This window comes from Bufo gargarizans, chromosome 5, assembly GCF_014858855.1.
Source record: "Bufo gargarizans isolate SCDJY-AF-19 chromosome 5, ASM1485885v1, whole genome shotgun sequence".
Lineage (NCBI taxonomy): Eukaryota > Metazoa > Chordata > Amphibia > Anura > Bufonidae > Bufo > Bufo gargarizans.
This window is the reverse complement of record NC_058084.1, coordinates 244,281,368-244,299,351: the sequence shown is the minus strand read 5'-3', so window position 1 is coordinate 244,299,351 and position 17,984 is coordinate 244,281,368. Positions and strand designations below refer to the sequence as shown.

The 17,984-nt window shown below is 42.8% G+C and overlaps 1 protein-coding gene and 1 long non-coding RNA gene across 3 annotated transcripts; one reads left to right on the top strand and one right to left on the bottom strand.

The window, feature by feature from the left end:
• Positions 1 to 650: 650 nt before the first annotated feature.
• Positions 651 to 5,759, top strand: LOC122938677. Its single transcript, XR_006390048.1, has 4 exons — positions 651 to 709; positions 1,273 to 1,343; positions 3,973 to 4,017; positions 5,591 to 5,759. It is a non-coding gene; the product is annotated as an uncharacterized LOC122938677 (long non-coding RNA).
• Positions 906 to 5,566, bottom strand: LOC122938676. Of its 2 annotated transcripts, none has more exons than XM_044294368.1 (2): positions 5,090 to 5,566; positions 906 to 1,640 (listed from the first exon to the last, which is right to left on the bottom strand). In XM_044294368.1, the coding sequence occupies exons 1-2, from the start codon at positions 5,508 to 5,510 to the stop codon at positions 1,075 to 1,077; spliced, it is 987 nt and encodes a 328-aa protein (XP_044150303.1). In that variant the 5' UTR covers positions 5,511 to 5,566; the 3' UTR covers positions 906 to 1,074. The 2 variants fall into 2 exon arrangements, with proteins under 2 accessions (XP_044150303.1, XP_044150302.1); XM_044294367.1 differs by lacking the exon at positions 5,090 to 5,566 and adding an exon at positions 3,127 to 3,726.
• Positions 5,760 to 17,984: the final 12,225 nt, after the last annotated feature.

Sequence of the window (17,984 nt, the reverse complement as noted above, 5' to 3'; positions counted from 1 at the left end):
CAAACCGGGTGTTCAGTACCGGATGTACAAATTTATCCCCTTTCAACATATAGTTGCAGTTAACACAATTTAAACATGGGTAGCACCCATTTTTCTTGCGGCCTATGTAGGTTTGAACTGGGGCCTTACCCCCGGTAACATCAGCCCTCACCAGTTTGTCCCTCAGACTATCCGCTCTCCTGTACGACATCAAGGGGGGCACAGCAAACTCCTTCACCTTTTTGAAACTATTGTTCAATATCGGCCAATGTTTCTTAATGGCTCCCGCTATCTGGTAGCTGCCCTCATGATGTCATACGCTCCAATTCACAAAATAGAATAAATCATCACTCAAAATAGAATTTAAGCAAATATCTTTATTTATTTAGTTGGGTAATTAAAGGCCGCAATGCTTATTACTTAACCAATTAATTATAATCTGGTTAATCCAATTTATTCTCAAATATAAATAAGTAAATATTTAAACCAATAAACCATATAACACTCAGTCCACTCAGAGAGTGACTTAACCCCCGTCAATAAGCAAAGCGACAAAATAAATAGGGAAGGGAGGGAGGGAACTTGAAAAATACTTACGTGAATGAGCCAAAATCGTTATTTTCTGTTCTTTTATAGGTTCTCAAACTGGCAGTTAAAGTGATCTCCAATCAAATTTGAAGATATCAGCGCAAGCACCCACAGCATCTGGGTTAACCCATTCTTCACATAGGTAAGTAAATAATATAATCAACATATTAACTGTAATGTTAGGTGCCATGTCATCATGGCTCACCACACTGAAATTATCAGTATGGTTCGCTCCATGATGTCATACGCTCCAATTCACAAAATAGAATAAATCATCACTCAAAATAGAATTTAAGCAAATATCTTTATTTATTTAGTTGGGTAATTAAAGGCCGCAATGCTTATTACTTAACCAATTAATTATAATCTGGTTAATCCAATTTATTCTCAAATATAAATAAGTAAATATTTAAACCAATAAACCATATAACACTCAGTCCACTCAGAGAGTGACTTAACCCCACAACGCCACATAAAAACAAGTGGCCCAATAAACATTGCAAGCCTTTAATAAAAACCATTATCAATTATGTTCTGCAAATCTGAAATGAATATATCACATCCAATATCAGAAAGCTGATCATCCTTTTCTTGGTAAAGTCCTCTAACGAATCCTTCTAATTCAACATGTCTGTAATTGCCATGACCAATTTCCTTCAAATAAATCTCCATTTTTTTATTAATTCTTTTCCTAATTGTTTCCAGAAAGGATAACTCAGAATTGAACCAAGAAAATTTTGGGATGATGTCAGAAAATACGAGTACAACACCATCAAGTAAGTAGCATATTTTACATAACAATTCTTTTAATTCATAAATTAACAAATGCGTTTTGATTTTTCCCAAATCAAACGAGCCAATATGTAAAATAAACAGGTCAGGTTTCGACATTTTTGAATATATAAGGCTGACATTCTTGAAGATATCAGAAATTTTAAGGTCAGCAAAGGAAAACCAGTTTATGGAAAATTCTGCTGAATAACCTAAATTAACAGTAGAATGTCTAAAAGCAGATCTTCTCTCAGCCAATTGAATCAGTTCATCCCCAAAAATCCATACAACTTTTGAAGGTCCTAAAATCAATAAACAACAAGGTTAGGCCGAATATAACATTTATAGCAATTGGACCTCCATCTACCAATACGTTTAATAACAGAACTATCTAAACCCAATTGCTCTGCAAAGGTTGCAGCACCTATACGAAATGAATGTGCTGAAAGTTTATAATTTACGTAACCTAAATCATTGAGACATTTATGAAATACAAAATTGAATTGAAATTTAGACAAATGGGAACCATCAGTGTGGTTAAATAAAGCATTGGAGTCAGGTTTCCTTACCTGAAACCATCTAGTAATATTATCAACTGGACAAATAGATTTAATCGGATAACTCCTCAAACACAACCAAACTCCTTTACTAAATTGGTCAGTCTTGGATTTTTTGATATAAATCTTTAGAATATCACTATTCAAAATTATGTCTGTCATCAATAATGGGGGATTTGAGATTTTATTGTCTGCAGCAATCTCGCTTAATCTTAGAGCAGCAAAGAAAGCTATAGAAAATGCTGCAGAAAATAAATTGGTTTCATATTCCGAAGAACAAACTAATACTAAATTACATATGACCTTTTGTAACAATTCAATAGATAAAGGGCTGGTCTTAACATTGGGGACTGACTTTCTTTTGATACCTTTAATCATTTGTTTAATGATAAAATTATTCAGAATAGAGCTTTCGCCTTTTAATTTAAAGAAAAAAGAAATGCCCGATAATTTTTTAGAAATAGAATCGGCTTGTAAACCGTTGTTGTAAAGATATATAATAAATTTGATAAAATTCCCTAAATTAAAATCAATGTAAGAAATTTTTTGAGATATGCAGAAAAGCTTCCAATCCAACCATGCGGCAGAATATGCTGCCCATGTATTCTTGGCTAATGAACCAAAAATAAGTTCATTAGTTAATCCTCTGATATCTCCCAAAGATGAGTTGGACAAGGAATTCCCATTCGGGAAGCTCGAGGTGTCATTAAGAAGAATTCCTTGAAGCGCTGTCGGGACAAATAATCAGCAATATAATTAGTTTTCCCAGAAATAAATCTAGCTTTTATCCAAATGTTAAATTTTAGACATTGAAAAACTATCTTACGCAATAATGAAGAAACTAACGGAGACTTTGAAGTTAAACAGTTTATGGAAAAAACTACTCCCATATTGTCCGACCTTAGCAGAATTCTCTTATTCTGAAACACTGAGGACCAAATTGTTAGAGAAACTAGAACTGGAAATAATTCTAGAAAAACCAAATTTTTTGAGTACTTGTTATTAGTAATCCAATTTAAAGGCCAACGTTCGGCAGACCAAAAGTTGTCAAAATAAGCACCATATCCAATAGCACCAGACGCATCTGTATAAAGAGACAAGGTGTCTGAGCCAACAAACTCTTCCTGCCAAATGGTGTGACCGTTAAATTCACATAAAAATTGCAACCAAACTGAAATGTCATCCTTTAGTTGTTTGGTGATGCGAATATGGGATCGAGGTGAGGACTTACCTGATGTGGCAGCATACAATCTTTTAGAAAAGACCCTTCCCATGGGAATCACACGAGAAATAAAATTAAGAGAACCTAAAAGAGACTGAAGTTGTTTAAGCGTAATTTTTTCTTTTCCGGATATGCGAGTTAATTGTTGAACAGTATTCTGGATTTTTTCCATTGGTATGCTAAATTCCATTGTTACTGTATTTATATCTATGCCCAAAAACTTGAGATTCGTAGTAGGATAGACAGTTTTATCTACAGCTAATGGAATGCAGAAATATTTAGCTATACCAATGAATCTATTCAGAAGATTCATACAATCATCCGAATCTTCACGACCTATAAATAAAAAGTCATCGAGATAATGTAGTAAAAATCCACTACCTGAGTGAATATCCATAACCCAGTGTAGAAAAGTTGAAAACGCCTCAAAATAAAAGCAAGATAGGGTGAATCCCATGGGAAGGGCCATATCATAAAAGAATTTATCGAGAAAATAAAAACCCAAAGAATTATAACCGATGGGGTTTATAGGTAGTAGTCTGAAAGCAGATTTAATGTCAGCTTTGGCAAGAAGAGAATTGCGGCCTGCTTTTTGTAAAAAAGACAAAGCTTGATCAAATGAGGAATATTTCACACTGGCTTTATTTTTTTCCATCTCATCGTTTAAGGAACTGAATTTAGGATAAGATAAATTGTGAATAAGACGAAAAGAATTTGGTTCTTTTTTAGGAACTAAAGCTAAAGGAGATATACGAAAATTCAAGAAGGGGGGAGAATCAAAGGGACCAGCAATCCTACCTGCCAAAATTTCAGATTCAATTTTTTCTTTAACAATGTCAATATTTTGTTTTACAGATAACGCATTTTCAACTAGAATGCAACCTGGACCCACAAATTCAGGTATGAAAAACCCATTGGTAAAACTGTCAATTAATAAATTAGCCATCTGAATGTTTGGGTAATGACCTAGCCACTGAATTATTCTTGGCAAATTCAGCGGAGTCACCTTGTTTAAACGATTGAATTTCCTTGTTAGAAATTGGGAAGTGAATACCTTGTTTTTTAAAACATTTTGAGGCTGAATGAGAACCGGCACAGAAAGAACACTCGTGTCGGTATTTGCAATTATGTTGCCATCTGCAATGCGACTCGTTAAATGCGAAACAGATACCTTTTTTGACGTTAATGAAATTGGGTTGACGAAAAAGATTGTTTTTGTTAGGGAGCATTAAATTCAACCAAAGCCCGACATCTTTACTACCCCAATTTAGATTCGGATATACTGCAAGTTTCTGACGAAAGGATTCGTCATACAGACACCAACCCATTCCGCCAAAATTTCTATATGCCTCCAAAATAGTATCTACATGGTAAAATAAACCAGTACAAAGACTAGGAAATTTTTCACCCAAAACTGCTGCGTATATATTAAATGCTTGCAGCCAGTTAAAAAAGGATTTCTGGTGTAATTTTCTCTTTTCTTCAGAATCTGATTTTTTGTCTTTCAATAATTCACTTTTTAAATTCTCACTAGATGAAGGAAGAAGAGAAAAAATTTCAACATATTCTTTTCTCCAAATTTTTTCTTTCACGCTCAAGGGTAAATGAAACCCTAATGGAGAAATTTGACACACCAGAACTTCTTTAACAGATGTCTCTTTTATACCTGAGTTAAATTCAAGCTCAGGAATTACTGCCATTTCAGGGTTAATATTGGACATTTTAGGTACATTAGTGAACGGTTGAATGGTTGAATTAGCAGCAGTCAGACTATTAAAGGTATTAACTTGACTGACATCTGCTAATCCAGACCAAACATTTTTTGGTGATTCATCCTTTTTAGATAGGTAAAGTAAAAATTCATCAAACAACTGAATCTTCAATTTAGAAGAATCAATGTCAAGTGAATTAATCTCTTGATTAATAGTGCCCTGCGGTTTGCAGTCACTTAAAAAGTTATAATTCAGCTCACCAGAAGCAGATGATGTAGGAGGATGATCAACTGTTGAAGCAGGTGATGGCTCCTGAGTGACAGTTGAATGCTGTTGAAAATGACGCCGTTGAATTTTCCTGCTGGCTCGGCTTGAAGATAAGTTGGTTTTCTTGGTCTTAGAAGGAGGCGCATATTGTGAAGGGGAATATGCCCTCTTGTCTCTCCGCTGACGTTTTTTAATCGGCGAGCGGGTCTCAGGTTTTTCGCGCATGCGCACAAAATTATCGCAGGGAGGATCGATCAGTTCGGCGCTCGCGCCAGGTACTGCGCAGCAGACGGGATTAGAAGATAAAAGAAGCTCTTCTTGCTGGTCCGGTCCTTGCTGTAAGCACTTCCTCAGCCATTCTTCTCCCCCTTGGCTTTCTGCTCTGAAAATAAGTTGTTTCAACAGATCTTCCATGACACAGATGAACGCAGGTCTGTCTCTTGAAAAATACTTACGTGAATGAGCCAAAATCGTTATTTTCTGTTCTTTTATAGGTTCTCAAACTGGCAGTTAAAGTGATCTCCAATCAAATTTGAAGATATCAGCGCAAGCACCCACAGCATCTGGGTTAACCCATTCTTCACATAGGTAAGTAAATAATATAATCAACATATTAACTGTAATGTTAGGTGCCATGTCATCATGGCTCACCACACTGAAATTATCAGTATGGTTCGCTCCATTATATGTGGAAATGAAAGGCACCCTACTCTGTTTGGTAACCTCACTAGTCCTCCTAATTCCGATCCCATCCAACTGTCTACATACCAAACTCCTCGGATATCCTCTCTGGGTGAATTTGTCTGCCATCTGCAACAACCTAGTCTTACACAATGCTGGATCTTTCACTATGCGTTGCACACGGAGAAACTGACTCCGTGGTTTCTTGTTCGTTCAGTCTGGTGTAGGAGAAACGTAACAGTGCACGCCTTTTTGAACATACTAATATGATATACTGACACTGTATTTTCTCTATTCCAGGATGTTTTGATTAACTTGATGAACTTTTATCTTGGTATTGGATGGAGCCACCCTAGTCCTTGGATAAGGATCTGATTTTGAAATTACATGTGGACGCATATGGGACGACGTCAGACGGCCTGGGATCAGTACATGATTGCACTATTTGTCCAACACTGTTTTATATTGTACTTATAGACTGCTGATGTATGCGCGTCTCTGACCACATATTTGATGGTCGGTGACTTGACATACACGCTATCTTGAATCTGTGTATGCTGTTGGGATGAGTGTGTCCCATGACAGCCACACTACATGAAGTTATTGGTGATGGCAAAGGGAGACGATATAATCGCCTGAGCTAATGGCTGGGCTTGATTTTCCTCCCCCCTGGCCATTTCCAACTATACTGTTATTCTGGATTTGTGCGCATGTAGTTGCCCTGGCCGTGCTGGGCTCGTCCGCTGGTCTAGGCTTGTTTGCGTCGCCATGGTGACGGCGGGGTCCCGCCTGCGACGTGACGTGCGCTGAACCACATGGTCTGGCCTCCCTCCCCCAGCAGCTGCGGCTCCTGCGTGCGTTCCGGTGGATGACGCTGCGGTCCATTGGAACGTGACGTGGGGGCGTGGCGCCGTCGGGGGCGCGGCCAGAGCTGTCGGGTCCGGCGCATGCGCACTGCCGACTAGGGGACGCTAACGCTGAAGGCATGGCGGTGTTGACAAGCATAATGTGCGTAGATGGTGAGCTCCCTCCAATTTTTAATATGGTTCAGCTGCAACTGCAGCATATGATTTTAACTCTGTGTGTACTGCACTGTATAATGGTCACTGTATAAAAGGGGCTTGGATCCTCTATACATTACGTATTGTATATGCACTATAACTGCTGTACACATCACTTATGTTTTTATGAACAAGATGTACACTTTTGATGCATGTAAATGTGTAAAAGTATTATGTTTACTATATCTGGACATCATGTGACTATGCAGTCCCAGGTCATGTGACTTGATAGTTAACAGGTGTAATCACTGAATGTCACTTATTTGTCTATGTAGTGTGGGTATATATACCCAGTTATTTGCACTGTTATGTAGCTTGATAAAGGCCTCATTGAGTAGGCCGAAACGTCGCTTGGATTAAAGTTTGGGGTCTTCACCCGCACACTAGAAGCTGGAAGTGCTGCCTCGTTATTTCGTCTACTATATATATATATATATATATATATATATACACAGGGTGGGCCATTTATATGGATACACCTTAATAAAATGCGAGTGGTTGGTGATATTAACTTCCTGTTTGTGGCACATTAGTATATGTGAGGGGGGAAACTTTTCAAGATGGGTGGTGACCATGGCGGCCATTTTGAAGTCAGCCATTTTGAATCCAACTTTTGTTTTTTCAATAGGAAGAGGGTCATGTGACACATCAAACTTATTGGTAATTTTACAAGAAAAACAATGGTGTGATTGGTTTTAACGTAACTTTATTCTTTCAGGAGTTATTTACAAGTTTCTGACCACTTATAAAATGTGTTCAATGTGCTGCCCATTGTGTTGGATTGTCAATGCAACCCTCTTCTCCCACTCTTCACACACTGATATAGCAACACCGCAAGAGAAATGCTAGCACAGGCTTCCAGTATCCGTAGTTTCAGGTGCTGCACATCTTGTATCTTCGCAGCATAGACAATTGCCTTCAGATGACCCCAAAGATAAAAGTCTAAGGCCCCTTTCACACGGGTGAGTTTTCCGTACGGGTGCGATGCGTGCGGTGAACGTATTGCACCCGGACTGAATCCTGACCCATTCATTTCTATGGGGCTGTGCACATGAGCGGTGATTTTCACGCATCACTTGTGCGTTGAGTGAAAATCGCAGCATGCTCTATATTGTCTGATTTTCAGGCCCCATAGAAGTGAATGGGAAGCGTGAAAATCGCATAGCATCCGCAAGCAAGTACGGATGCGGTGCGATTTTCACGCACGGTTGCTAGGAGACGATCGGGATAGAGACCCGATCATTATTATTTTCCATTATAACATGGTTATAAGGGGAAATAATAGCATTCTGTATACAGAACGCATAGTAAAACAGCGCTAGAGGGGTTAAAAAAATAAATAAAAATAATTTAACTCACCTTAGTCCACTTGATCGCGAAGCCCGGCATCTCCTTGTGTCTCCTCTGCTGAACAGGACCTGGGGTGAGCTGCTGCATTAAATAGAGGTTAAGGACCTTTGATGACGTCACTCCGGTCATCACATGGTCTTTTACCATGGTGAATCACCATGGTAAAAGATCATGTGACGTACCATGTGATGACCGGAGTGACGTCATCAAAGGTCCTTAACCTCTATTTAATGCAGCAGCTCACCCCAGGTCCTGTTCAGCAGAGGAGACACAAGGAGATGCCGGCTTCGTGATCAAGTGGACTAAGGTGAGTTAATTTTTTTTTATTTTTTTTTTTAACCCCTCTAGCGCTGTTTTACTATGCATTCTGTATTCAGAATGCTACTATTTCCCCTTATAACCATGTTATAAGGGAAAATAATACAATCTTCAGAACATCAATCCCAAGCCTGTGAAGAAGTTCGAGTTTGGGTACCAAACATGCGCAATTTTTCTCACGCGAGTGCAACGCATGACAATGTTTTGCACTCGCGCGGAAAAATTGCGCATTTTCCCGCAACGCACCCGCCTCTTGTCCGGGCAAAAAAACTGACGCCCGTGTGAAAGAGGCCTAAGGGGGTCAGATCGGGAGTCCTTGGGGGCCATTCAACTGGCCCACGATGATCAATCCACTTTCCAGGAAACTGTTCATCTAGGAATGCTCGGACCTGACACCCATAATGTGATGGTGCACCATCTTGCTGGAAAAACTCAGGGAACATGCCAGCTTCAGTGCATAAAGAGGGAAACACATCATCAGTGTGTGAAGAGTGGGAAAAGAGGGTTGCATTGACAATCCAACACAATGGGCAGCACAATGAACACATTTTATAAGTGGTCCGAAACTTGTAAATAACTCATAAAGGAATAAAGTTACATTAAAACCAAGCACACCATTGTTTTTCTTGTGAAATTCCCAATAAGTTTGATGTGTCACATGACCCTCTTCCTATTGAAAAAACAAAATGGCCGACTTCAAAATGGCCACCATGGTCACCACCCATCTTTAAAAGTTTCCCCCCTCACATATACTAATGTGCCACAAACAGGAAGTTAATATCACCAACCATTCACATTTTATTAAGGTGTATCCATATAAATGGCTCACCCTGTATATATACCTAGGTCAGGCCAAGTTAGTTAGTTGAGATTTAGGAGTTGTTGAAAATGTAGTGCAGACTAGAGCAGACCTGAGTAGATCAGATTAAATTAGTGGGAGAAAATGTAGAGTGAAGACTCCATGACACAGATTAGTGAGTGGAGACAACTTGGCTATTAGGTGATACTAAGATGTGAGGCGCAGAAGAGCGTTTTCCTTCTGTGGCCGGACTATATACTTCCATCCCTGACCAGTAGGAGAGAGTTTGCCTCCCTGGAATAGAAACAAGCTTCCTAAGGAATCATCGGTGATAAGAGCCATTATTGAGGGCCACAGACACTTTTGCATGGTGGAGGATTTATAGCTTCTGGCAGCCACACCATACTTCTGAGAGACAGTTGAGTTTTCCTGTCCAAATGTTCAGCTTGTAGGGAAAGGACAAGGAATAGGACTGAGCACAATAATAGAAACCAGGTACACCTAACCCACTGCTCCAAACTAACACCTGAAAAGCCTAGAAACAGTGGATTTGCAGAATCAACTCTGTAACATCAAGAGACTGCATTTTTGTACTGCTGCAACCAAAGTCATCAACAGTAAAAGTTGTGAGTTGCATCTTACCACTGTCTACCTCCTTATTACCACTATTGGTTGTACCACCATTAACTGTACTGGAGTCACGACCAAAAAACATCAAGGGACTCAGCCGCAACAAGCACCCTAAGCACCCCTAACATCAAGGGCACCTCAACCACCATCTTGGCCAATGCTTCCCTACACAGAGCGTGCCCCGGAGGAATTCGTGCTGTCCACCTCAACACTGCAATATATCAATCCGAAGTCGCACTCACCAGATCTTGCGGTCGATCAGCATGCAACAGCCCACCTGAAGCCATAGATCCACACAGGCTCCTGAGTGTACAGTCCAATGCACAATAGCGGAGGCAGCATATCCGGTGAAAAAAATCCCTTTATTGGGAACTGCTTACATGTGACAGAGTGGTTACAGGAAAATGCTACTTTTCGGCTATAACATAGCCTTTGTCAAGCATATAGTGATCCCCAATTACCCCTGCTTAAAAAGAGAAAGCCACACCTCCACACATGGGCATGGCCAATAGCATACTTCAATCACAAATGAATAATCGCCCTATAACAGGTGCGTGAATATATAATCACCTCATATACATACAACAATCCTCCCATGTATAGAGTGTATTACAAGGAACACGTACTTCCATGCAGCACGCCGGTATCGTGTCCCCTTGCCTGCAGAGCGCATGTCCAGGGAGGCGGAGTATCGCACTCATGTGCCTGGCTCTGGTCACATGATCGCAAACCAGCCCATCCTAGCGGTCCGCTGTGCCACCGAACCGCCTCCAACTCCTCCCTCAGAGTGCGCTCTGTTGCTAACCGTGAGTAAACTGATGAACTGTGTGTTATAATTTGGCCCCTCATTGGCCCACCGTGCACCTCACGTGTTGCCCCTGCGCTACTGGATGGCTGCACCCTTATCATGGGTCAGTAGCCCCCCCTTATGTGCCAGTAGCCCCCCCATCATAGCCCCCAATCAAGTGCCAGTAGCACCCCTTATGTGCCAGTAGTCGTCCTTATGTGCCAGTAGCCCCCCTTATCATGTTCCTGTAGCCCCCCTTATGTGCCAGTAGCCGCCCCTTATCATGTGCCAGTAGCCCCCCTTATGTGCCAGTAGCCCCCTTATCATGTGCCAATAGCCCCCCATGTGCCAGCAACCCCCCTATATGCCAGAAGCCACCCTTATCATGTGCCAGTAGCCCCCCTTATGTGCCAGTAGTTGTCCTTATGTGCCAGTAGCCCCCCCAATCATGATCCAGTATTGTACATATATATATATATATATATATATATATATATAAAAAATAAATAATAATACTTATAATTATCTCCAGTGATGTGATGCGATGCAGGCCTCTTCCGGCCTGTGTCCCTCGTTATACAGCTCAGGCGGTGCAATGAAGTAATTGCGCCACCTGCACCGGCCTCTGATAGGCTGCCAGCCTAGCGCTGGCAACCTATCAGAGGAACAGTAGGGGACACCCCTCTCCCTCCCCTGCCGCAGCATAGAAATCTGTATCGCCATCCTGAGGATGGTGATACAGATGACTATGGAGATAAGCGCTTCCACAATGGAAGCGCTCATCTCCTGCTGTGCCCTGCAGCCGGCCGCCCCCACTTGTCACCAGGGCCGTGGCCTTGCGCCACTCAGGCCTGCCGGCCTAACAGGAAATTTCCCGGTATCCCGGCAGGCCAGTCCGGCCCTGCCTCTCATCCATCAGATCAATAACCCACAAAAAACGGATCCTGTCTGTGGGGCATTCGCCTTCACTCAGTCAGCATTTGGTCAGTAATGCATGAGCATTGCTAATGCCAAAAAAAAGAGGCGTGGATCCAAAACAGAGATGACACTCCTGCTTTTGGCTACCAAATCACAAGCTAATTCTGATGGGAGCATACAGGCCTTACAGCTGCTACACAGAAAGGATCTGTTGTGCGTCTCATTTTACCTTCCTTCTGACATATCAGAGGAAAGGTCAAATAAATGATTTCAGCTAAGCCAAAAAGGCTAAATAGTTGCCAAGTCATGAAGTGGGGAAAGTGGGAACAGCATGAGAAGACCACAGAATATATATATATATATATATATATATATATATATATAGTCCGTGGTTTGCTAATAAAGCTGCCATTTTAGCCCCTTGGGAGCATAGAGAACAGTAGCACAGTAGCACAGCACAGACCAGTGAGTCTATGTCTGATATAGAGAAAGTCTAGTGGAGGTTAGAGCTAAATTAGCCAATGAACTTCACAAGCACGAGTGACCCGGAGGAACCTAAAAGTACCTGGACACAGCCGGATAATTTAATTAATGCACAAAATTATCCTTTACCAGTACCACATGTCTCTATGGACATGCGTAGTGGACCACAATTCTTCAGTGAGCATCCTTTCCAAAGAATGGAGCAGAAGACTCATGCCTGCCATTAGGGAGCTGCCCTGTGGATTGCTACTGAACAGTAAGAGTTTTTATATTCAGTACCTGAGTGCTAGAGTGTGGACAAAGTATAGCCAGATATAGAGAGAAGGAAAACTCCTCAAGTTACAATTGCCAAGCCTGTTACAAGGATTACAGCTAAACCAATATCTGAGTCATATCTTCCTACCATATAAATGAACTGTACTGACTACCTGTCATGCCCTGCTCTGACTATGTGCGGAGGTCGGCCAGAATAGCAGCACGTGTTTAGTGTTTTCTTTTGGAGCCGTGCTGGATCCGCCTCATATCAGGTGCACTGGGTGGGGTCATTAGTTTAAATAGCACTCCATCCCAGTGCTCTGAGCGGGTTATAGAAATCATTCTGGCCTTGGAATCAAGGAAGGGAGGTTGTCTGTTCTAGCTCAGAAAAGATAAGTGTGGTTTCAGTTTTTGTTGTTTGCTATCTTGGTTGTGTTGGTGTCATCTCTCCCATCCAGGTTCTGTGCGAGCAGGCTGCTCCTATTCCCCTTTTCACCATCTCAGGGAATCTAGGGTGTTTTAGCCCAGGCACGAGGACACATCATTTCTACCATCAAGGTTTGAATGTGGGCTGAGCAGGGAGAGAAGTCAGGGATTTGCTAGGAGGTGACCCTTCCCCTGGTTCTCGCCTAGAGCCTGGTTTGCTGGTTTATCTGTATGTCTGATATCCCGCCCGGCGTGACACTACCTGGAGACAAGTGATTTAAGCAAAAGTTCCACTGTTTAACTACAACCGACTCCTCATCTTTTCCACCACCAACATTTGCACCTAACGGTGCTGGTGTCCCGAACACCAGGGTCCCAGCCTCCAAAGCACCCTAAACACCTATACCATCAAGGGCACCTCGACTACCATCTGGCTGGTGATCCCTGTACTAGAGAGTGCCCCGGAGGATTTAGTGCTGTCTTCCCCATCATTGCACGCCGGCCCAGAGAGGCTTTGCTAACCGTGAGTAAAACTACTACCACCGTCATCGGCCCACCAGACCTCACGTGATGTCCCTGCGGACCCAGTCGCTGCATCTTAATTTTGCCGTCACGAACAGGATCAAAATACTCTGCGCCCAGTGTGAATAGGACCCCAAACTGTATGTACTTTGAAAGAGACTTTAAAGTCACACCACTGAAAGTAAGTAGTTAAAGCACAATTAAACACCTCTATTGAGCTGAAAAAGTGTTTCTCTGAAATACAAATTGCATGGGAATAGTATACAAGAACCCCTTTACAAAATCGCATTGTCAAAAGTTGAAAAATCGCATATTTCTGTGTAACTACCACTGCTTGCTGTTATTGAATGGACTGTTAAGTTGCACCTAAAATTGCCACCTGAAGACTTTCTTGTTGATTTACTGCACAATCACTGTGGAAAAAGCTAGTGACACTCCCTCAGAAGTGGGAAAATTGAGTTGCCGCCCCTTTAAAAGAGTGGGAAAAGAATTATTGCTGCAACACCATAGACTTTTTGTTATGCCTCCTGGTGGTGCCGCCCCCCTAAGGCAAACATACCTAGAGGGCGGACCTGAAAAGGAGATGAATGCCAGCCCTTCAGAGGAAGCGAAAGTACTCTGCTGCTGTGATATAGAAGAAAACTCGAACATGGCGGACCATATCCCCACGTGAACAGGAAGAGCAAGCCACCCGGGTCCCCAGCAAAAGACTGAGGAGGACCAAGTCCCGGAATATGAAGTAAGGGCCGCCCGTTGGAGTAGACAAGGCTTTGAACCGCCACCCTAGGAGGCCACTGCCGAACCTGTGGAGCCAACTTACTTACGCCATCAGCAATTGATGAGAGAACTCAGAACAGTGAATCACAAAGAAGTGCAAGTCCAGATGAAATACTTGAAAGAGTTAACAAAAAAAAATATCGATTACCCAGTGGACTCCATACCTGAGCTATAGCTAAAGCAGGGGGTAGTACTAGAGTTCAATAAAGAACAAGGTTTTGGCTTCATCCGGGATCAAGAGTCTGGACAGGACTTCTTTGTGAACCGACAGTTCGTTAAAGTGAGCTTATTTGCCCGAGTATCAACATAATTTGCGTGTCGGAGAACTGGCTGAATTCACCCCTGCTGAGGGGCAGCGAGGCTCATACACCACCGATGTGGTCCTACCCCTGCCTGAAAAAGAAAATTGGGAAGAATAGAGGAGGCCTGAAGTCGAGGGGGCCGCTGCCCGCAGTGCGCCATCTACACGGGTTGGATTTCAGAAAACAACCCAATTCTACTGGCCGGTGGTCATTTAGCAACCTGCCATTGCAACAAGAGTGCCAGACCACCAATCTCTACAACTCCGTCCACACTCCTGGATGGAGTACCTTGCTCCTATGCTGGAGTTTAAAGCATGGGATGAGGAGATGGCCAGAATGCACCGTGAGACTGTGCGACAGAAGATAGAAAGCATAAGACTTTCCCATTCTGGGATGGAGCCCACTTCTCAAAAACATCCTTACAGAACCGCATGTGTACCGCTCTTGACATCCGACGAGTGGAATTCTGGGAGCTCCCTGGATACTGACATCCCTTCTTCTCCAGACCCGTACTCTTGTGTAGGCTGGCTGGCCAAAACAACTTAGCCTCCTTGTGAGAGACTACTTTACTGGGAGCCAATATTGTTATGTTGGGGAAGGAACTCTACTTAAGTTGAGGTTGCTGTGGCAGTTCCCGAGGCCACATGGGAGTCCTATACCCATTTCTCCAAATAGTTCAGGACTATCTGCTGGACTCCTTTACTTCAAAATCCCAGTTGTGAAATGTTTTTGTGTGCGCCATGTTACCCCTTTTTACCCCCTAATGTGTATTTTCCTGCAAACTATTTTACACACTGAAATAACTTAATAATATGCAAAAGTGGAATTAGGTAGAGGTATATGTGTATCTGGTGCATGTTTAGTTTTTTTCAGGTGATGGCGTAAATATCCACAGCGTCCTCCAAGACAAACACAGAGGACAGATTATCTCAAAGCAGTGGTGAATGCAGTGTCCCACTCAGTGATGGTCAATGGCACTTCAAAATTTAGTATTAGCTTATCAAATGTATTTCTGTATGTACAGTAGCTGTAATTCCTATTACCAGGCTGTTACAGGTCATTACATATATTATCCCCTAGGTGGTGCTGGCATCACTTATATATAGTTTGGGGTTTGCTAATAAAGTGAGTTGAGTAATTAAGAGTTGGTTGTGTAGAGTAGAAGAGAAGTTACTGCATGAGGAGAACAGGCTTAGTCAACAATGTAGCTGCCATTTTAGCCCTTTGGCCCTGTTCAAGCTAAGGGAGCTTAGAGAATAGTATTACAGCAGCACAGTACAGACCACTGAGTCTACGTCTGATATAGAGAAAGTCTAGTGGAGGTTAGAGCTAAATTAGCCAATGGACTTCACAAGCACCAGTGACCAGAAGAAACCTAAAAGTACCTTGACACAACCGGATGATTAATGCGCAGACCACCAATCTCCACAACTCCGTCTGTGCTGTTCCAGCCTTTATTCTTGTATTCTACAATTGTTGTGTTTGCATTATATTATCATTTACTATGTTGTGTAACGCTGCCACCCTGTGGTTATTCTTATAATACCATTTATAGTGTGTTATGTAAATTTCCATTGCAATGCTCTCCTCCCTCTTTTGTGACATCACATCCTCTGTAAGGTCCTTCGCACTTCCTCTTTGTCGCAGACCTTCAAGATGGTGAGAGCTATTCTTTTTGACCTCTAATATCCTCTAGCATACCCTCATTTCCCTGCATTTGTTTTCAAGACAAATCAATAAATGATCAAAGCTTCACCATTGTATTCTCCTCACTGGATCATCACATGCAACTGGTGCCTATATCTGGAGATATTAGTGAGTTCAGCTATCTACCATTGCTTGTACAGGGGCTATCACTCACAACCAATCAGGGGATAATCTCTAACGTACATCTGTGGCAGAATACCGTCCACACTCCTGGATGGCGTACCTGGCTCCTATGCTGGAGTTTAAAGCATGGGATGAGGAGATGGCCAGAATGCATCGTGAGGCTGTGCGACAGAATATAGAAAGCATAAGACTTTCCCATTCTGGGATGGAGCCCACTTCTCAAAAACATCCTTACAAAACCGCATGTGTACCGGACTTGTCATCCGACGAGTGGAATTCTGGGAGCTCCCTGGATACTGACATCCCTTCTTCTCCAGACCCGTACTTTTGAGTAGGCTGGCTGGCCAAAACAACTTAGCCTCCTTGTGAGAGACTACTTTACTGGGAGCCAATATTGTTATGTTGGGGAAGGAACTCTACTTAAGTTGAGGTTGCTGTGGCAGTTCCCCAGGCCACATGGGTGTCCTATACCCATTTCTCCAAATAGTTCAATCATCCGGTTGTGTCAAGGTGCTTTTAGTTTTTTTCTGGTCACTGGTGCTTGTGAAGTCCATTGGCTAATTTAGCTCTAACCTCCACTAGACTTTCTCTAGATCAAAATTATCCTTTACCACATGTCTCTATGGACATAGTGGACCGCAATTCTTCAGTGAGCATCCTTTCCAAAGAATGGAGCAGAAGACTCATGCCTGCCGATAGTCCAGCAGATCTTCAATGACGGCTGGCAGGGTGCACTCCAAGTATGCCACCACCTGCTGGTTCTGGTTCTGCTCTACTTCTAACTGCTGGTGAGTAGTTTCTTCAATAGGTGGGTGAAAAATGCTGCTCATTAACGACTGTAGACTCAGGCTGCTGATGATGAAGCTGGTACTGCTCCTGCCACCCCACCCCTCCCTAGCAGCCATAGCAGTGTAACGTGAGTGCAGAGGCCCACCTGTCAGACCTGCTAGAGGCTGGACAATGGCGCAGGTAAGCAGCGGCCAACTGACTACAATAGGATGACTCTATAGTAGTTCAGTTTGTTACAGCGGGTGTAAAAAAGGCCCTCATTTTGGACTGGTAGTGAGGGTCCAACAAGATGGAGAGCCAGAAATCATCCCTCTGCCGAATGGTGACAATTCAGTTGTCACTACCCAAGCAAGTGAGCATGTAGCGGGTCATTTGTGCAAGTGACTTGGAGGGACTCCTTGCCTCCATCTCCATTGCATACTGCCACAGTGTCTCTGGGTCCTCTGCCTCATCTTCCTCATTGCCCTGTAGCTTTTCTGACTGTTCCTGCTACTCCTCTCCTGTCACCTGTGTAGCAAAACCACCCATTTTGCTTGACATTGCTTGTGCTCAAATGTCCTCCTCCTCCTCCAGTTCAGCCCCCACAGGGCTCATGTGGCCGTGAGATCTAGGTGCCACATCTCCAGTCCCCTGACCAGACAGATTTACCAACATATGTTCTGCCTCCTCAAAGGGCCTGAGCAAATGGCAGGTGTCGAGCATGAGCTGCCTCTGGCTGACATCAAATTTACACAGGGGAGAACTGTCCGATTGGATCATCAGGAAATCGTTTATGGACTTTCTCTGTTCATACAGTAGGTCCAACATATGGAGGGTGGAATTCCAATGGGTGGAAACGTTGCATATCAGCCTATGTTGGGGGATGGAGTTCTGCCGCTGCACCTAAAGGAGGGTGTGCTTTGCGGTGTACGAGTGGCTGAAGCACATGCAAAGTTTCCTGCCCATTTTTAGGATGTCTTG